A 22093-nucleotide genomic window follows, 5' to 3' on the forward strand; every position below is an offset into this window, starting at 1 on the left:
AAGATTTGGTTAAGAAACGCCAGAGTATGAAAGCTTCCAATCCAACAGACCAGATCAAATTGGCTGAGATATCAAAGCTAATAAATAAGCGCAAGGTGGCCGATATAAGGAAGTATAACATGGAGAGAATTGAGGATGCTGTGAAGAACGAGTTGGTGACGATGCCGAAACCAGCAAACGAAGAAACTGGCGTTGGACTGAATGAGCTGTTTATTTGCGCTGAGTTCTGTCCTGCGCGTCCGCAAAAAAAAAAACTAAGCGAATCGGCGGCGGCGATAGCAGTGAGCATGCTCGTCGGTCATCGATTTACGAATGCCTGTAGCTTGCGTCAACGCTCAATTTAAAGGCGGCGAGGAAACATCTAGATAAAGCTGCAAACGATGACTAGCGTAACACGGAACATTCTAGAAACAGACGCCAGTGGCTGGAGTCTTCGAGATACATCTGGACGCATCTTGCGCGACAAAGAAAATGATAAAGCGTCGTCTCGTGACAAAGAGCAAGAACAAACAAATACTGCAGAATTAATCCGCGCGCTAAACTCACAGTGATAAGGCAACATGCCTGCGGCTGCTGAATATACAAGTAGAGCTTTGAACGGCTCGCGACAGTATGCTTAACTGGATGCTTGTTTGTAATCTACTGTGCCTTTGAGAATTTTTCTAACTTCATTACAAATACAAAAACTGCATGAGTTCCGGATTATGTGAAGAACCGACCGCAGCGCTTTTTGCGCCGAATTCTTCCTGCGGTAATAGAGGCTAGAGGGATTGATTGTTCATTTTGCGTTAACTATAGGTGCCCCACGGGCTGCGTGTACCGCCTTGACTTGCGAGAATCCGAATTCTGAGGTTATCCGCTTGTCAATTAGCTGTTCATCACTCGTACCCACTTCATTTAGAACGAGTAATAAAGATGAGTGTGTTCACAACGAAGCTTATAATGGAGCACATGTGCATTTCATTAAACTCAATCGTTTAACTACATTGGCCGTCACCGATACACCTGTCTGTAAAGAGATCGAGCAAACAGAAACAGACCAAGAAAAGTATGTTGTTTCTTATTCGTGCTGTTTATTAGTGTATAATAATCATGCGATCATGTGGATAGTTAATTACCAACTCAGAGAAAAAAACACAGGCCACCGGTGGTAACGACCCCCAATTTCGCCTCCGGTGGTCTTACCGACAGAATTATGGCAAAAGCTTCTCAGCTGTCTACTTTCGCAGGTATTAATACACGTCGCGAGTAACTTATCCTTGACAGTCCTCAGTAATGCCACTCCCGTGCATGGCGGCGGACGTAGATCAATCGGTATTACCACGAGTGGCAGGAGGAACATTATCTCTAACGGGTACGGTGTGAGCTGTGCGATAAAACCTTTTAAGCTGCCTATTACATCAAAACTGCCATACCTGCAGCTAGCTTATTAGGTATGCCTTATTTAAACTTCCTGGCTTGATGGCCGGCTCTACCAGACACAGGACAAATAATTTTACAAAGCCTTTATTTGACTCGATTTAACCAATGCATCTCACATTCACAAGAACAATAAGAAGAAACGCTATATAAGTTCTGTTTCATACATGAAGGCGTTTTTGAAGAGAAAGCCATGTGATGTAGTGAACGGCAGTTGAATTTTTTTTTTACCTGTTGTTTATTTCATAAGTACTTTGATTTAAAATGGCTGATGATTTTGGCATTTCATATACTTCACTTCCATATGAATTAAAAGTTTAAAAGTGAAAAACCTCACAATTTTTCCTGCCTGCGATTAACCCAACTTCTAACATACGGCTATAGTATTTCATTTGCTTTTAGTATCCAGCTGATTCCTGAGAAAATATCCCAGCAGCGCAGGCGTCGTACTGCCAAGCGCGCGGAGTTATCTGCACTACGAAGATCCTCAAAACAAATGTTTTCAGAGGATAATCTGCCTAGTTTACGTATAAAGTACGCTTTAATTCCGGTACCAGCATCTATGAGAAGTCACACAGGTGCATCAGATAGGAGCTTGCAGAAAGACGTACTCGCTGTAAGTGAGATATCAGTAAAAATATCAAACTGGTAGCGGGCCTATGTCGATGATATAAAAAAAAAAAAAGCTCGAGATTGCGGACACATTGGTATATCATATCGAATCGGTAAATTTGGAATGCGAACAGAGTTGAGAGTCGATGCATTGCCACACTAGGTGTAAATACAAATATATTTTTTTGGAATGCAAATCTGGATAAAGCATTAATGCCATTCTTTACGCTGTATACAATATGTGGCGTTAGCATTTTGTTTTGTACAATAGCGAATGACCTGAAAACTATTTATGAACGCATTTCTGTATTAGAGCGCATGGCATCTGCATGTTTTCTCAAACATCTTCAGCATGATGTACTATGATATGCCATACTATTTTAACTGCGATGAAAGCGTAGTGAATATCTCAATGAAAAAAAAAAAGAAACAACACACATATAAAACGAACACATGATAAGGAAAACTCAACCATCAGAATAAAGAAAATAAATTTCAGGTGAGCCCATGCAGCATAAGTTTGAAATAAGAGCTCGCAATGATTGCAGGTAAGTGTAGAACACCCAACCTAGCTACAACAACAAACTTATACATGAACCGTTCCTGGAATGTACAGAAGTCAATGACCTATTTTTACTACATGTTTTGAACATTCATTTGATTTAACCTCCATGTTCACAAACTTTTGATGGAGAATTACTCGAACCATCTGCAGTAATGTCTACTCGATATATTTTGCAAAACCAACTCAACGGATCAAAAATGTGATGCGGAGCATCTTTTGTTGCTCTGCGAGAGCGACGGTGTAGTGTTCCAATGGGCGACTTTGGACTCAGATTAAGCGTTCTCAGTGAACCGCGACGGATATCTTGCTTCCCTGTGAATTCGACAGCTGCGCTGGATCGCCAATTAAAACACGCCGTAAGTATTCTTTCTTCGAAGGTTCACAGCATTCATGCGCCCCAATAAACATGTCCTTGTAATGGTCACCAGATGTTACAATATTACATACATTTACGTTGGCACGGGTGAAATGACTAGTACTATTGCATCAGTGTCTCACAATTACATAGAATAAGCGTTAGATTATGTTTAAAGTAGAAACAACCTAGTTGCATAGATCGCTTAATTAAGGAGCTCAGGCTCTCAAACACAAAGTTTAAGTTTTGAATAGATAGAGTGCTACAGTCCAAGTCGATCATCCGATACCTTCCGCTAATTTCACAATTAAGTAGGGCATAGAATTGGCACGATAACACTTCCTCGAAAACTGAAACATAAGGTCGTAAAATATACTATCTCACTCAGTGTAATATCTACTCTATGAACTAATTTAACGCTATCTTAAACAAACCATACTTTGGATATGGTTTATGAATGATATAGGGCTCGAATTCATGGGTCGAGCGGAAGGTCTAGAGGACGCGGCATGTTTGCCGTTGCTATCATCGCATCTTTGTCATGGTTAAGCGGTTACTAATGTAACAGGCCGCGTTTCGATATAAAGGTTGAACTATTAACAGTTTGCTCTTTCTATACAAAACTTCAACTTGGGTGCGAAAATGAGCATAATAAGTAAAACTGTACTCGGTGGAAAACACCTCAGTGCCACCAATCTTGCGGATTGCAGCAACACCAGTTTCCGTGGGTACTGCCGCAGCCGCAGGTCCGGACATGCACTTTCCAGTGCATCATAATGACCCGTACAACCGGCAGAGCAAGACGACGATAACTGAAGCCAGGACTGTGCTTGCTGAGAGATCAACCTTGTTGGCGAATGAAGGCGAGCCCAAATAGTCTTGAACTGCGGTGCAGGAGAAAAAAAGCAATAAATTTTAGATTTATTTCTACGAATACTTAAAAACAAATAATGCAACACTTCCTCTAATGACCTCCTGTGTTTCAGAACATCTCAAGTGAACGAAAGGTACGTGTAGCGACTATACATTTTGGATGCGGTAATCCATGACATAGAAACAGATGAAAGCATCGCACGTGTGTATAGTCAACCTCTTTGATAAGTTATGGGAGTTAGATATTTTTAACGAACGCATTTTCCTTTTCACATATTGCAATATTGCACCACCACAATCAGCATCCTTCTCAGATCCTCCTTCGGCAGGTTTGCAGTTCTCTGTTATCTTTATTTTTTCTCTAAAATGCACCCCTTTGGCTTTCTATTGCGGTTTTAACTACCCTATGCGAGCGCAGGAAAAAAAATAAAAGCAACAGTTCTTTATACATTCAAAGATGAAGTTTTTGCCTCAATGAGTTCACAACAGTATTTTGCGTTATTCTATCGTTACCACACAATTATTGTTAAAAACGAACCTCATTAGTTTCTTATGTCCGCCCGTGGATATTTTCCCACGTAGCCAAACTTCAACGGACACTCTCTTCCCAGCCTTGGTCACTATATTGGAAGTATCACCATGACGCCTGCCAGCGTCGCCACTCTGTCTCGTTGACCTCACCTCGAGTGGTACAAGGTCGGCGAGGACGCGTTCCTCCTCTTCGCAAACTTATTTCACGGAGATAAAGTACACGTAAAATTTTAACTCCGCTTTGAATGGTATGGTGCGATCATGTTACAGGCTGCCTGTAGCAAATTTCCTTCATAATTTGCATTCATGTACATGCATTTGCTGTTCTCATAAACATTACTCCCTTAATATGTGTCTATTATCCCACACACACTAATCTCACACATCCCCTGAAACGTACACGTCATACAGTCATAAGCTACCACATTATGCCAGAGATCATCTGACATAGATGTAAGAAGACCCCGCTTCAACAAAACCGCTGCAACGTACCCGCGTTATCTATGCGCTGAATGCATCACTATGGATTCAACGGTGCCGAGTTCGATTCTCATCTCCACTCCTCTATTGTCAGCTGCCAACTTGGGTAGCAAATATAATTCCTCCTTACCTGTAATCGATGTGACCTACCAACTTGTATACATGTCAGAAGAATTGAGCTTATCTTTTTTTTTTTTTTTTTTGCTCTCAACGCCCCCCGTCACCACTATAACCCGCCCCATTGTATTTTACCCTTACACCCTTACGCTTCCACCTTCCGTCTTCCGCCGATGGCCTCCTCGCTCTCCAGCCGCATCCCTCCTCCGCCTTTCATTCTCACCCTTCTGTGGGGTGCATTCCTGAGCTCTCGCCACAACCTTCTGCTTTCACGGTAGTCGCCATTTGGGCTTCTCGTAAATTCACCCTCAGGATCCGCGTTATTCGGCGCACGTCATAGCCTTCTCTTTTTATGGTAGCTACCCCCGCGTTCTTCACGAGTGGCGGCCACCTTACGGGTTGCAAATATCTTCGCCCTCGTCACACACCTCAAGCTACTAAGCTACCCGTTGTCTCTCTCTCTCTCTCTCTCTCTCTCTCTCTCTCTCTCTCTCTCTCTCTCTCTCTCTCTCTCTCTCTCTCTCTCTCTCTCTCTCTCTCTCTTTCTCTCTCCCCTCTGCTACTACTAGTTGCCATGATTGGCAGATGGCGTGTTACACCGAAGAAAACGTCGACTACGTCAACGACTACCCTAACTACTGCGGCGCGCAATGCAGGAATGGGCGGCTGAGAGCTGCAAAAATAGCGCCGTGCTGTTTCTCACCCTTGGCATTGTCCCACCCAATCTTCTCTTCCTTGATCTGCTCGTCCAGCCACTTCTCGAGCGGCTCGAAGTACTTCTTCAGGGACGACGCCGACATGTGTCTCGTACCGGCCATGATCTCCAGGACGTCGGGCCATGGCTTGGAGCGACCCAACGACAACCCATTTCTGAAAACAGCCATCATTATCAAACATTCAGAGTAGTGAATAAGCGTTGTACACTTATCGAACCTCCTCCTTATAGACTTTACTGAATCTTTGTTTTCCACCGCTCTGAAAGGCATGTTCTTTCCGACAAGAAACGCATTGAGCAATAGTTGAAGCAAATAATGATACCGAAAGGGAACTAGAATAAAGTTACTGCATTAACTTTGTCCAGATATACAATATTACTTGTAAGGTTGAAAGTCGGGCGAGTTGAATCTGGTTCATTTTGAAGCTAGCGCGAAAAACGAGGACCAAGAGTAGAAGGACACGACACGAGAGCTTTGGGCACGCCGTCTTATCTTAATTAGTAAGCACCCCCACCAGCTGTATCATGCCCTACACTTTTCCTGTACTTGATGCTATCACGTTTGTTTTCTTGTGTTTTAGTTTCGTGAGTTGGTACTTATTCCGTGTTATTCCGTGTTTTTCAATAAAAAGTTTAGTTGTGAAAAAGCGCTCGTGTTGTGTCCTTCTACTCTTGGTCCTCGTTTTTCGCGCTACCTTCAAACTGATGCAATATTACGCCGGCATCTTTTAGAGTGATTGAAGGAATATGTAGCAAAGGTGCTCTCATTTACTGCCTCTCGCACATATCTATAGTATTGCTGCAGTTGAAAAATCTGAGCACTGAGCGCGCATTAACAACTCAAGTAAAGCTATAAGGTTAAGAATTTGAGTGCTTTTCGGCAGCACCAGAGCCGTCCCTTCAGGCATTCTTTGTGGCTGGCACGCCGTCCAGTCCTCCCTACACCGTGGTTTCAGGCACATCCTGCGTTTTGTAACCGGTCTTGGCCCTCCCTATGCAATTATAGCAGCGGTTACACTTCGGCGCGCTAGTCAGTCGTTTTGAACCGTTTTTATTTGAAGCGATGCGCACGCAAGTAGTAACGCAGATGTAGAAATGTTTCGTACCTAAGAATGTCACCAGCGGGCTTCTCTCCGTAAATGTCGCATTCATGGAAGGGACGGGTGTCCAGTTTTTTTGTGGCTGTGCAGAGGTGCTCATGAAACTGGAACTGCAGAATGTAGGACACGAAGTACCTGTTGGAAGAACAAGGAGAATTACACAGGGATATATTATATACACACGTGTCTCACATGACTTGCACAAGACAGTCTTCAGCTCAACACTAAACAGTGCCACTTTGCAAGCTAAACCATCAAAGTCCTTGGCCATGTTAGCTAGGCGAGCATCCAACCCTATCCCGACAAAATTGCAGCTGTAAATAAATCTCCTCTGCCCGAACACCAGAAAGAACTCTGCAGCTTTCTTGGGTTGGCGTTGTGCTTTCGTCGTTTTATTCGAAACTTTGCTTCTATTGTGGCCCCTTTGCACGCCCTCCTGAAGTCTGAAGCGCTCTTCTTTATGGTCCATCAAATGTGAACATGCCTTCCAATTACTCAAGAAAGCTCTCACTTCAAATCCCGGGATTCGATATTTTGGCGAGACAGCGCCCACCATTCTTCACACTAACGCCGATGGGCAAGGTATCGATGCGGTTCTTTTACAATGCAACCCTTCGTCTGAAGAGCAGGTTCATGCTAGCCTTTCTCTCATAGCTGCTGAGCGCAACTACATTACGGAGCAAGAATGTCTTGCCATTGTTCTGCCTGTCCAAACATTCCCAGGTGATTTGTATGGCCGCCACTTCACCATCGTCCACGACCATCATGCGCTCCGCTGGCTTTCGTAATTAAAAAGCTTATCAGTTAGACTCTGCTGCTGAGTCGCGGTCAATCATCGTAGCCGCGGTCAATCATCGGCCCCCAACAGTCACTTTCGTCGTCAGTGCAGCCTTTTCTGGTTTCAACTCCGTACGCTCTATCGCTCTGTTTACCACCCGACCGACTTATTCGGCCACCTACCTCTCACGCCCGCTGGTCACCGTTGGGCTGTAATCGCCGTTGCCCTTCTCAAGCGGTACGCCGAAACAGCCACTTTTCGCTCCGATGCCGCTTTTGAAGATGCCGAGTTTTTCCTGCGGGCTGTCATCTTATGCCTGGTGCTACCCGTATCCTGATTAGCGACTATAAAAGACATTTCTTTTCCAAGTCCTTGCGGAAATACTCCGCGCCGCTAACACCGTTCACAAGACATCCTTCAGCTTTCATCCTCAGACCAATGGTCTCAACGAGCGCTTTCGCCGCACCTTGTCCGACATGATTTAAATGTACGTCACTCCTGACCATAAGAATTGGGACACCATTTTGCCTTTCGCTATATATGCCTATAGCGGTGGCCTTGTGGTAGAGCATCCGCCTCGCATTCGGGAGGCACCGGGTTCGATCCCTGGTGCCGCCGGTTACCCACCGGTTTTTGAATGGCTACAAGCTTTCCCCCGGCCTGGTGCTCGGCTCTTCTGGGGTGAAATGCCTGGGAAAAGGGGTCACGGCCCAAATAGTTGCGCCGATGTGGCAGTGATTCGTTCCGCCATCGGACAACAATAAGTCCGCCTTGCGCGGCAACAGCCCATTATGTGGCCCTTTTTTTTTTTTCGTTTTGTTTTTTTAGGACTGCTGCAGCTGAGGCTCTAAGGGAGCACTTCAGGTGAGGGTCAAAGGAAGTACCTTTGCAAGACAAACAGAACCACCTTTGCAGGCTGCGAGGTTCGAAACTGGGTTTGGGCCCACTGCGGAGGAGGGGCGCGCAGCGGGGTTTACGGAGCTTCTCCCAAACGCACACCCCTGTAAAAGCAGAGCACCAGGCCGGGGGACGCTTGTACCCATTTTTACCGGTGGGTGTCCGGCGGTGGGTTTCGAACTGACCACCTCCCGCAGCCGAGACGGGCGCTCTAACCACTGATTGGTTTCCGATTGAGAAAGGGGTGAGGCAAGGCTGCATACTGTCGCCCTGCCTATTTAACCTATATGCAGAGTGCATCATGAGGAAGGCCGGTCTGGACGAGTCTTCAGCTGGAGTGAAGATTGCTGGAAAACGTATCAACAACCTTAGATATGCGGATGATACCACTTTAATGGCAGAAAGTGAAGTGGAACTCAAGAGACTTCTGATGCGCGTACAAGAAGAGAGTGAGAAGTTTGGGCTTAAACTGAACATTAAAAAGACGAAGATCATGGCGTCTTGCCCTATCAAGTCCTGGAGCATCAATGGACAAGAAGTGGAAGCTGTGACAGATTTTCTGTTCTTGGGCGCCAAGATTACCTCGGAAGGAGACTGCAGCCATGAAATTAGGAGACGCCTGCTTCTGGGAAAGAGAGCAATGGTTAGCCTTGACCGCCTAGTAAAGAGCAGAGACATTAGTCTGCCAACCAAGATCCGTATAACCCGTGCTATAGTCTTTCCAGTTGTGATGTATGGATGCGAGAGTTGGACTGTGAAAAAGGCTGACCGCCGAAGAATTGACGCGTTTGAATTGTGGTGCTGGCGAAGACTCTTGAGAGTTCCTTGGACTGCCAGAAGATCAAATCAGTCGATATTGTCGACCATAAACCCTGACTGCTCATTGGAGGGTCAAATTCTAAAGTTAAAGCTCAGCTACTTTGGTCATCTGATGAGAAGAGAGGAGTCGCTGGAGAAAGATTTGATGTTGGGAAAGGTTGAGGGTCGCCGGAGAAGGGGTAGGCAGCGAACGCGATGGTTAGATGGCATTCTCGAGGCATTGCAGATGAAGCTATGTGATGTTAAGAAGATAGTGAGAGACCGGAAAGCGTGGCGTGACATGGTCCATAGGGTCACGAAGAGTCGGACACGACTGAACGCCTGAACTGAACTGATATATGCCTATAATTCCGCAGTTCAATGCACCACTGGCTACATAATTTTCTTCGCAGTTTATGGCCGTCCACCCACAATACTATCCTACACCACCTTCTTCTCTGCTCCTTCCTCTCCATCTGCATTGTTGGTAAAGCGGATAATTGGGCTAGTTGGTATGCCATTGATTATGAGGCAGCGAAGTCCCCGCATTAGCAATAGCTAATGCGGGGATTTCATGCGTCAGCACACCATCTATTCTGCTATCTAAAAAAGAGTTGCATTTCCTTGATGCGTGAAGGTAAAGCTTGGTTAAGGATGCCGGGGGGTCCGCATCTTATCCGACCCTGTTGTGTTTTTTTTGTTGGAGTTTAGTATTTATTGTGACGCGCTCCTGAACAAAATTTAGCCCTAAGTTCAGCGCTTGTCCCCCTTCCTGTCTATTGTTTCCTGGTGCGCTGCCTCATAATCAACTGCATCGTTGGGTGATCCATTAATGTGCTACACGTATGGCCAATTGTTGACAAATTTCTCGCTGCAACGCGGAAGTCGCCCTGCAAAAACGGAACCATCGCCATGACCAGCACTACCACACTGTCTCCTTTTCATTCGGTCAAGTTTTCCTCTGGACGCCTGTCCACACTCTTGGGTTGTGAGAAAAGTTTCTCCACCGCTACATCGGTCCTTACACCGAGCTCAACCAAACATCGCCCATGAAGCACCGCGTTGTCCCCTCGCATACCGTCGCCAATCGGCGTCGTCATTCAAAAGAGGTTCACGTTTCGCGCATAAAGCCGTTCGCTAGCCGACCCGCTTCCATCTAAACGGAGACCAGGGTGGCCGCTTCCTTGCCGCGGGGATTTGTGTGAGCGCTGTACACGAACTATCACCTCTTCCACCATACCTATCATCATCATTCACCGGTGTTCCGAAGATCGGCATAAAGATGTTTGTTCGAACGGTGGCTCCCGATATATATGTATACGAGTATGTACTTGACAAACGATGAGCTTTAACGCAAAACCTAATCATGAACATATTGTTATTTTCTTTTAATTCCTTAACTTCTTATTTGTTACAATGTACAGAAGGTAGTGTCCATATTTACACTATACACCAAGCATATAGAGCCTCCTTGGATAAATTGATCCGTTGACGACTCCAAAGCAGCTCGGGTAGTCGAACACAGCTTAAGAGAAAATTCATTATGAGCCTGGGAGGAGCTTTTTGGCCGCTCAAGTATTGTGTGTTTGGCCTGATGCACCAAGCTTTTTTAAACATTTATTCGCAGAAAGATAATCTACAAAGGAGGAAGGGAAAGTATTTATTAGCTGACTTGCCTTTAAAAGGTCTGAAAAATGCTTTCGATGCGTGCTGCTTCGTACTAAACATTTAAAATGACCTCAGGAATTTTGAATGTTGGTACAGTGTGCTGACTTTCTGCTACTATCATTACTGAAAAAGCTGAGCGCAGGGACTATTTTAGAAGTTACACATTGCAGCGGCGAGGGCCAGTGGGGATTTCCAGAAGAACTGAGCTTGAGGGCGGAGGCGGTGCGATTCCCTTGGATGCGTACAATATGATCATTTCGAGCCCACAAAAATTCAAGATTACTGGTTTTAGACCTATCTCCTATGGCTGGTTATAGTATCCAGAACTTCGCAGTACTTACCTGAGGTAGGGAACGTGAAGGGCTACGTGGTACTTGGCCCCGCCGTCGAAGAAGGACTCGTTTCGTTTAACAGGAGGGGAAACGCCTTGGTATTTTATCCTGCAAGAAAAGCGCCCAGGTAGCAAGTATATGGCTGTTGCCATGTCGAGCACTGTGTATCACATGCAAAATTTTTCTAAATAGTGGGGGATAAACTTGAACATTCATCACGTGTAAATTCATTGATTTTATGTGACTGCGAATCTTCGGTGCAAATTTTCTGCTTTGTCATTTAAACCTTGCGATGGAATAAATTCCTTCGAGTTATTCCTTATAAACGTCGACAGAAAAGGTTCGAAATACTTCGCTGCATACCTACTCGAAGAAAGGAATTTGATAAAAAAAAGAGGAAGAGGAACAAGTAGACAAATAACTAAAATGCTTCAATGTGCGGCTGCCTGCCACCCAGCGTTGCCATAAATCTTAGTCGAAATTTTACAAACAAAAGCAAACACATCTCACATTTCTCCTGCTATGTTTATGTGATGAATCTTATAGGTACAACTCTTAAGTGTGTTAAGGATGTTGCCTTAGATGACTTCGCTGCTTTAGAAGCCATACAATCTACTAACGCTTAACAGTACACAGCTGCGGACGCCACAGTGGACCTAAATTCGGCATGCAATTTCCAGCCTGTCAAACAAATGCGACAGCTGGTCCGCGGATACGCGAGTATTTTACGAGACGGCTCTGCTCGGAACTGGAGCGGTAGTATAGTGGCAGGTGTTCCCACTCGTAGTACCTGTTTGGAGAGTACGCGCCGATTTGCAAAAGATACACCACTACAGTGTAAAGATACAGTGCATCACTTGCCTGTACTCCCAAAATTTCTCATTCATTTTATCAAAAGGCGTCTCCCCGGTGAATATGGTCCACCTCCACTTGTCCAGAATGTACCCGAAAGGCAAGAAGGCAATCTTGGTGAGCGCCGACATCAGCAGGATGTCAGTGGGATCTGCAGTAAAGGAAACGAAAAAGAAAGAGAGATTCGAACGATATTTCACGCTGAGCGGGCAATTTATCCGTGGCTGCAAGATTATCCAAGCAGCGGAAGCTACGCAGGCAAGAAAGGAATAGACTCTATGAAGCTTTCTCCCCCCCCCCCCCCCCCCTTTTTTTTTTTTTTTGGAAAAAGACCGCTTTTACGATGCATGCAGATCCAAAGATGTCTAGTGGGTTAACGTAGTGATTTAACAGAAATCAGCAATTTTAAGGAGAAAGGTGCTGCTGATGGTAAGTACTCACTGTAGTGGTCCGTAGGCTTCATCAATCCAAGCTTTTCATAATGGGTTTTAGTTGCAACTGAGAGCCCTATGAGGTCTCCAACAGCTTCGTGAAACCCTGTGTGGTGGTAAGGCAATGTTAAATGCATAAACGATGCACTGAGAAATACTTTTATAAAACTTTTAACACATTTATCTTCAAGAACATGCCTGCAATGCGGATTCTATTCCTTACATGACAATATTAATTGGAGACATCTTTTGACGGGACACAGGTTTCTTTACTCTATTCTTCTCCATAATAAAACTATGGCCTTTCGAGTGATCACCCTGATGATAATGCCGACTGATAGTTTGAAACATTTATTAGTTTTAAAACTGCAATATTTTAACTTTGTTTTTTATCTCGCTGGCATGCCTACTTTTGCATGGAGTACGCGAAGTCCTAACGCGTGCTTTTCGTTCCCTAAGGTTCACTCAATGTAGATTGCTTCCGATTGCTTTTATGTTATTGCTTTCTCATCGTCTTGTTCGTTTATGGATGCTCGTTATTTTTAAAATTTTGTTTATTCCGGATTGCGCAGAATATCCAATGAAGGCACCGAGCAATATAGGAGGATTCCGAGGGATCCTTCTATTTAGAGCATGTAAATACCGTGAATGCATTGAGCACGATAGACTATTTCAGCCAAGCACAGCATGTGCATTAAATGTGTTTTTGACTGAGAAGAAAATAACAGAAAAAAAAAATGACACGAAACACGGCTCTGGTCCAATGCGTAGTCCCGTTTAAGCTCTGGTCAAGGCTGCCTTTATTGTGGTCTATAGCGAGTAAGCATAAGCCCTTTCCGGGTAAAAAGCAAACGTTTCGGTAGTAGTAGCGTAACAGTGATGCGCCGAGGCGCAGAAAGTGGCAGATTGCAACAGAGCGAGTAATACAACCTTCATTGGCCCCTTCGCGGTTGAGGACGTGTTGGTTTTTGTACATCATGTAGTACTCCACGTGTCCCATCTCATGATGCACCGTGCGCAAATCTTCCATACTGGGGTCGGTGCACATCTTAATCCTGGAATCATAAAATTAAGGAGGGCATTAAGGGCATCATAAAAGCTTCACTGCAGACCGTCTCGCTTCGTTGGCTGTACCGCATAACGCATGTGCACTCGCAACTGCTTCCATCTGGTTTGCATGACGCGGAAAGGCGTTTATTTTAGCTCAGAACTCGCAGAGAAATACCATGTCATACTTGGACCGGCCAGATGTCAAGACCCGGTTGCAAATGTTATTCATTTCCCATTTATTGCCGCATTAATAAAAAACGAGCACAGTGAAACTTAGTGGGAATATATATCTCGTTTTACCGCACTACTCGTTTTACCCATCAAGAGTTTATTCCGGAGCCTTTTACAGAGACGACCTGCCTTCCACTTTTTTAACTGGACCTCTTTAAACTGTAGTCAGAATGAACTTCTGGCCCGTTACCCGGGAAATTCTAACTGTCATTCAACACCACCGACAGGTGACAGCACATTTACTTCCTGTCTTCGTTTATTCCCGAACCTCAAGTAGGAGCGCACAGATCGTTCATCGCGCTTACCTGAAGTCGTTGCCATCTTGCATGTCCCAAGCAGATGCATGACATTGCATATCTCTGTCATCGGGTTTTGTTATGATAGACCGTTCCCAGAACTCTGGCGTCATTTTATCTAGTCCTATACTTGCAAAGAAGTCCTCGGCGGCGTGGAACATCTTTGAGGCATTCCATTTCTGCAGCGGAGGTGAAGCAAGCCGAGTGAATCACGCTGAATCAATTTTTGTGTTCACGCGAAAGGAATCAATTGCTCCTAGAGAACGCACCTGCTCTTGGATAGTCTTTGTGATGTCAAGGGGTTGTTTCTCCTCTGAGAGCCTAGTGTAAAGAGCGCTCCAGTCTTGCGCCCACATGTTTCCTGCGGTGAAAGTGGTAGACCACGATAAATAACGGCGGCAACAAATATTTAGCATTGTGCATTGACAAAACTTGCATCACTCTGTGATTCCTCGAGAAAGCCCCATCATGCTAAATTATATACTTCATGCTGATGGAAGAGATATATGCCGGCTCATTTCCAGTGTACATTTTGGAAAAAGGCAGCGATATGAAATGAATGCAACACTGTAGGCTTTTCCCACTAGCAGTGTGCGTTGAAGGTAATGCATTAGTCGTACGATCGTCATGGGGCGCTGTTCTTGTGGTCTGAGGTGTCTCACACTAAAACCACTTAACGTAGACTTTTTCTTTTCTACTCACTCTTTCCATTTCTTTTTTTGTCACTTCTTCCTTTCCCCGCGATTGCTGTATATATAAGAACACATAATTCTGCATGTATAGCGGAGCGACAGCGGAGGGCGTCAGTGAAACGAAAAAAAGACATACAAAATAAAGGTGAAATGAAATTATAAATAAAGATACGATATGAAAAAGTAAACATAAAATCAAATGGCGACGCGTCTAGTGTGGCATAACAAAATTAAAGCGACGCTTAAGCATACCGTCTCGTGGCGGCCTCGATTCGGCGTCGCGAGCCGCTTTCGCAGTTTTAAGGCAATAGCCTTCTTGGCTCATGAGTGCCGTGTGCAGTACCTGTCACTAATAGCTGTGTACAGAACGTGTCACCACAGCGTGTTCTCATAGTCATAGACTCATTAAAAAGAAAAAATTATGTCCATGCCGGGACTCCAACCCCCATCCTGTAATGTCCCCAGCAAGCCAACTACTACTCATGTCGACCTCCGGCGAACTTACCTTAATTCTGCTTTTATGGCGTAACGACACAGGAGGGCGCTCAGAGAAATGAAAGAGAAACGTATAAAAACTAAAGCGAAATGAAATTAATATATAAAAGTATGATATGCAAGAATGAACATAAAACCAAAATGGCGACCCTTCAGGCTTTCGTATTACTCCATTCCAGTTTCTGCTGTAGACTTTTTTTTTTTTTTTTACGTAGACGATAATATATACTCTCGTAGCGTTCACCACAAAACAAACGCTAACGCCCATATGCCATATTAATCTCGTTGTTTTTCTGTGAATTTTTTTTTTTTAGAAAAAAGTATTTTACCTAATGAACTTCATCCCTCGCTCACTCCTTTTATGTGCCTTTCTGAGCTAATCTCAGCCCTATGAAGCAGACATGATTGTGAAACATTTCCAAGTACACTTGTAGCACGCATGCGCTGTATGAGAGGTAAAAACGGTAATGACATGACCGCACGCACCTAAGATATGGGCTGGTATGGTGCCATCTTCGGGCAGGCGTCCTGGATATATCTCTTTCAGCTTCTTCCGGACGAAAGCGTGCAGTTTCTTGTACAGAGGGGACAGCTCCTCCCACAGCTTATCCACGATTTCTGTCATGTTGTCAGTTTCGTAGTCACTGAGCCAGGCATCCTTGAGGTTGTCGTAACCTGCAGTTCAAGTGCAGAGAAAAAAGAAATGAATGAACACAGAGCAGCCAATGCCAGTTTGTGTGCAGTAAGTTGAAAAAAAGAAATTGTCCTCGCCTATCGCATATACGAATGCATGACTCACATAATCGCGTTTAAGAACTTTTCTTGCACCACATTGATAAACCTACAGTTCCTATCGCCTCAAAATTTCTTAAAATTGGTATCATATAGCTTAATAGGTCAATTACTTAGGGATTATTCCGCAGCTTTCTGGAATTAAACCTTAATACCCCTTGTGTCCATGTATCATGGGGGAGTCAAAGGGATGTGACAAAACTAGTCCGTATTTGGATCTGGCCTATACCCTTTGTTTCCGGGAACTAAGTGTTAGAGCAGTGGGCAGTCACAATCTAACAAGGAAAACCGTTCATGAGCGTGATCTCGAGACGAAGCTGGAGATGACTTGCGAGGCAAACGTTTGGAAGTGATAGTTAAAGCCAGAATTGAGTAGCATAGAAAAACCGCCAGTAAATAACGCAGGCGGATCGAAGTGTGCTTCATTTTTGGTAATGAAGCAATTCTACTCTTCCAACGTATAATTAATTTTATGTGAAGTGTCTGCCTTAGAATGTGGACAAGTGACAGTTCGTATTTTAACTTACAGTTACAGTTACACTGCTAGAAAATTTCGCTGGGTATGAATTCAGTGGCTGTTCTTTCCGATAAACAGTTATTAATTCTTGTAATTGCGCTGATAATACTATCTAAAATGGCAATCCCCTTATAAGTATCTGTAAACGCTATCTAGAAGCGCCGGAAAATACTTTTATACAAACCATCAAGTGAGGCTGCTTCATTGGATAGCGTCACGTAGGGGATGAAGTACTCCTTGACAGCAGGACCGACGGCATTGTGCCACGCCAGCCAAACTTCCCGCAGTTTGTCGTAGTCGCCAACTTCTTTCATCATGCGAACGAGGTCTATGCGAAAAGAATGGTGCGAACATCAGGTAAAGGTTTTAATGTCTTATCTATAAGTATCGCACAATGAAGCTTTATTCTTACACTTGGGAGATACGTGGAAGATTTTAAGGCGAATATTTAGTTCAGCACTGGTAGCAGTGCCAAATACAGAAGAAATACACCGTGATAGAAGCGCACTGAAAAGATAAAACGTCAGCATTTCTAAAAGAAGACGTGCCACTATATTTAAACGCAAAATGCACGCGCGCGCGCGCGCGCGCACACACACACACACACACACACACACACACACACACACACACACACACACACACACACACACACACACACACACACACACACACACACACACACACACACACACACACACACACACACACACACACACACACACACACACACACACACACACACACACACACACACACACACACACACACACACACACACACACACACACACACACACACACACACACACACACACACACACACACACACACACACACACACACACACACACACACACACACACACACACACACACACACACACACACACACACACACACACACACACACACACACACACACACACACACACACACACACACACACACACACACACACACACACACACACACACACACACACACACACACACACACACACACACACACACACACACACACACACACACACACACACACACACACACACACACACACACACACACACACACACACACACACACACACACACACACACACACACACACACACACACACACACACACACACACACACACACACACACACACACACACACACACACACACACACACACACACACACACACACACACACACACACACACACACACGCATGCACGCATGCACGCACGCACGCACGCACACACACACACACACACACCAAAAGAACGTGAAAATGTTTCTTAATAACAAAAGTTCATTGCTTCATTGCTGGAACAGCTGTCGTTCCCACCGAAAGGTGACGGTTTACCCTTGCAGTACACAATACCAAATTTCAAATTGCGATTGCGCCAAGGTGAAGAGAATTTACTTTCCTTCTGGAATATATATTTTCTAGTTATTGCTCTTGTGTTGGTCGATTTGGTTAGAATAACATGAAGTATGAAACGGGCATGGGGGCACTTGCCCCTACCCTTCGTTTCATAGGTTACGTTTCTACAATCACATTGTTTCGTTCAAGTGCCAGCAGTTTACATAGCGATGCTAAAGCTCCACCTTTATTTACAAACTTGGCAATAATTTTTAATAAGCAGAACCTCATGTCTTCCTGTGCCTTTTAGCGAAAACTGCATCGTGCTACGCTCTCCGCTGCTCCTATTAAACAATTTTCAGTTTTCTGTGACCTTTGGATCAGCCTGTATTTAGTGCAACGCTACAGGGAGCTGATATCGCTTGGGAGGTAAACAGTCCAAACGGCTTCCTATTTTGCTTTTCTCTGGTACGCTCAACTGCGAGGCCGGTATCTCCTCTAGAAGGGAAACAGCAGCTTACTGTCACTTTCAATAGATATATTATCGTACACAAGCTATTTCCCGAGACACTTATCAGCTGGAATCCTGGGCAGACAATCAGTTTTTTTCGAAAGCCACCTGGAGCACCTCTAGAGGCTCAGTTTGAGGGAAGACGCACAACATACAATGAATTTCTTTGTCAAATTATACGCTGCAAATTCTTCCGTACACGCTGGAGAGCGTACGTTAACGTAATTACAAAAAGCCGCACATGTATTGCACAAAACATGCAGTATTTGTTGATTTTTTAGTTTATTGCACATCGAAGTAAACACTGTGCAATGGCGAATTCCAAAACGGTCGATTCGGAGCCCTCTTATTACTCAGGACGGGGCAAGATATCTCGAAAATCTGGGCAGTGTGCCGTCTCGATCTAATCACTATTCAATATTTTACAGTACACTATATATTGAGCAAGTTGCAAGCAGCTCATATTGTGGACTAGCGCAAAAAAGACAAAGGATCACGTCATCTCTTTCATCTATCCTTTGTCTCTTTTGCGCTAGTCCACAATATTTCAAAATCTTAATTCAAATCGCCCATTGAAATAGCTATCTAGTTACGTGGATCAATGAAACTTGCTCTAGATCGCCGGCTGCGATTCACCGTAAGTATTTCGACGATTTCCTTACCGGGCTCCAGGCTAAGATCCTTTTCTTTTCCGACAGTCACTTTCGTCGACCCGTATATAGCAGCCATCTTGGAGCTTAGACTGGTCGCCTGGATACAGCCGATGGATAAAAGGAGTTAACGCACAGCTAAAATTCATAGATTTCACTTCCACTGCAATTAAGCCACGCGCAATCAACGAAGAGTGCCGAAGGTAGAAAGAGATACTAACGTTCTCCAATTTGTCGTCTGGAAGCGCAGCCAGGCCGATTGTAGCGACGTGCCTGAACAATCGAGTCAGAGATGCGTTCTTGAAATTCTTCCAGTCGAAGCGTTTTGCTGTCAAACCGAACTCGCGCTCAAGCTTGGCTTTCTCGTTGGTTACTTTATTCTGAAAAAAAAAAAAAAAAAGTACAAGATAGCAAAGAAAGAGGTGCATTGAGTACGCTTGATAGACAGCATCATGTGAATGGCAGTGATGCTTTGTTGTCTCGCACTGCATAAGTGACAGTGATTGGACAATAGAAAAAGAGCGCACTCAGAAGATGATGGATTAAAAAAAATAGGAGCATTACAGGCAAACTGGTTCTTCAGAATTTAACAAAGAAGTAGCTTTAGTGGGGCAACAATGCCTTTATGTACTTCACTGGGCAAAATATGAACGGTAAAAAATAGGCCGAACCTGATTTTTTTTTTTCTCAAATGTTAGGAAATCATTTCCTCTGCTCTTTAGCCGCCCTACATCAGTGACGCAAGACAACGGCTTACGTTTTGAGAAAAGGGCGCATTGCTCCTTGAAACACGCCTCCTTCTCAAGCATCCCACTCTCCCTGATTCAACATAGTTCGGGCCCCAACACGACGTGCCTAAAGTGTTAGTGAAGTGAACTGAATTTTTTAAGTGTGTTATGCCTCTCCGTTGCTCGGTGATTGTTATCGTCGTAGGCTCCCACTGCGCAGGTTCTCAGATTGCTTTTGCACAAAAATGCCAGCTTCAAACTTTGGGGCGCGACGCGCAGAAAAAAAAAAAAAAATCATATTTGGTCAAAGCTTACCGTGTTGTTTTCGTTGTACTCTGTGATGTTAGTGGCGTAGTCCCATTGCGCTGAGGACGATATGTGCTCCATCGTAGTGTACGGCACGTTCAGGTCTTCGATGAAGGAAACACCCAAGGCTTCGTTCGTGATCAAAGCTGACACATTCTTTAGCGTGGCCAGGTAGGTGTCCTTTTGAAGTAATACAAAACAAACAAGAGAAAACATTCACTGTAGCCGCTGCTTAATCAGGTCAGACTGCCCGATCTTCACAACTGCCGCAAAGAAACTAAATGATAATGTTGCAGCGATTCTCCTGAAAGACATTCTCGAGAGACGATAAATATGGATGATACCTTTCGCGAGTGCTTGGGGACCGAGATCCACTGACACTGGCAACCAGTGACTATATAGCGTACAGAGTAGCGGCGTAAACAAAAGCAAATTTTGCGGATTTGCACGTATACCTCGTTTGTGGCATCCATATTGAATATTTGCTCTATATTAGTTTTTTTTTTTTTCAATAAATAATGCGCGATAAAAATAGAGTTAACGGTGTTGACCGAATTCAATGCTTTTAATACGCTTCCTTTCATATGTGATGATGCAACAGTTTTCCTTTATGCGGGACACTTTAAAAAGAGTAGAATATTGGACTCACAGAGTTGTCATCGTCAACTTTATTACAGCCTAAAATGTAGGTTGCGAACATGCCAGTCATTCGAAGAAGTAAAAAAAATATATATATCAATAATGTATCAAACAAAAACTGCTTTGTTAGCTTAATATCTCGTTTAAATAAGAAGCGCTGGGAATAACAGCAAACCAATAGGAATTCACGATGTCAAGCAGACGATGCATAAGGCCTTGCATTACTTCTGCATAATTTATAACTTCTCACGCGGGTCCCGAAAACCAAATATGGCTGTGGCCACTGAAAACTTTTTTCATCAGTTCATTCAAGTTGACATCTATAACACCTTGATGGACATGTGCTATAGTCCTACTGCTCAAGAGTTACTCTGTCATCCTACTCCGAGTCTCTTCAGCATTCTCAGTTCACTGAAGCGAGGAAATCAGCATCACCAGTATAATCATAGCGATGGCCTCTACTTCCTTTAAATGCTGACGGGTTGATTAGTATATATTTAAGAGTATTTCCGCTGCGTCCTCCACATACTGCAGACCGAGTTCGTTGCGTAGATAAGCGTGCCCGAGACTTTAATTCCCTTCAGATGCGGATCACATCTATATATGTCAGCTTCCGATGGCTCCATCATCAAAGCATGTTTTTCAGTGTTTGGTATGTCACAAAGTCCTTCTAGGCGGAGTCAAATCATATCTTGATGCCCGGAAAGGCTGATATAACAATAATAATAAAAAAAAAAAAAACAGGCAAGATTGTTCTTTAGTTTGAGTGCCCCTATTTGGCTCTGAATAGAGTTTGGACTTTATAAAGCTACCAGCCGTACTCAAAGGCGAGCTCTATCCTTATTTAAAAATATGTGATTTGACATTTCTCACCGCTGTTCCAACTCTCATCGCCAAATAAGTAAATACTCGAAACACCTATGCGTCTTTTCCGGCTGCTCCTCTTACCGGCTAGTTGAATCAAACTCTTAATCCGCAATAATGCGTTCATAGCGTGCTTAAGGCGACTACGTTACGCTTGAAATAAATCCGCTGTATTTTTTAGAAATTTCTCTCCCATGGCGTTGCCTCACGAGCCATTGGAAACGATTGAATGTAGTGCTGCTTTTAAATCCCGGTGTTTTTCGGTCGTGCTTAGCTGGAGTGGACATTCGTCGGTGGTACAAACCCACGGTTGCACATTTTGCTTCGTGCATATTCTTCAGCTGCTCTGCAAGCGTTGGGTTTCTGCTCGTTGTTTTCCTCTTTTGTTTTTCTAGAGCGAAATTTTGTGTGAAAGTTATCATGCCTGCACGGGGCAGGCGGAATGAGC

The 22093-nt window shown here is 44.2% G+C and overlaps 1 protein-coding gene across 1 annotated transcript in view; it reads right to left on the reverse strand.

Annotated features, from left to right (window-relative positions):
- Positions 1–2084: 2084 nt before the first annotated feature.
- LOC146186539 (angiotensin-converting enzyme-like) overlaps positions 2085–22093 on the reverse strand; it is a 43274-nt gene continuing 23265 nt past the window's right edge. Inside the window, exons 2-15 of the mRNA XM_084607245.1 lie at positions 20152–20322; positions 19330–19488; positions 19121–19208; positions 16781–16924; positions 15774–15962; positions 14370–14461; positions 14110–14279; positions 13454–13578; positions 12534–12629; positions 12102–12243; positions 11250–11348; positions 6774–6902; positions 5656–5822; positions 2085–3835 (exon numbers count right to left, since the gene is read on the reverse strand). Coding sequence (XP_084463371.1) covers positions 3723–3835; positions 5656–5822; positions 6774–6902; positions 11250–11348; positions 12102–12243; positions 12534–12629; positions 13454–13578; positions 14110–14279; positions 14370–14461; positions 15774–15962; positions 16781–16924; positions 19121–19208; positions 19330–19488; positions 20152–20322 — 1884 coding nt within the window. The 3' untranslated portion in view covers positions 2085–3722. The remainder of the gene's footprint in view (positions 3836–5655; positions 5823–6773; positions 6903–11249; positions 11349–12101; positions 12244–12533; positions 12630–13453; positions 13579–14109; positions 14280–14369; positions 14462–15773; positions 15963–16780; positions 16925–19120; positions 19209–19329; positions 19489–20151; positions 20323–22093) is intronic.

This window comes from Amblyomma maculatum, chromosome 6, assembly GCF_055883805.1.
Source record: "Amblyomma maculatum isolate TAMU_Amacu chromosome 6, ASM5588380v1, whole genome shotgun sequence".
Classification (NCBI taxonomy): domain Eukaryota; kingdom Metazoa; phylum Arthropoda; class Arachnida; order Ixodida; family Ixodidae; genus Amblyomma; species Amblyomma maculatum.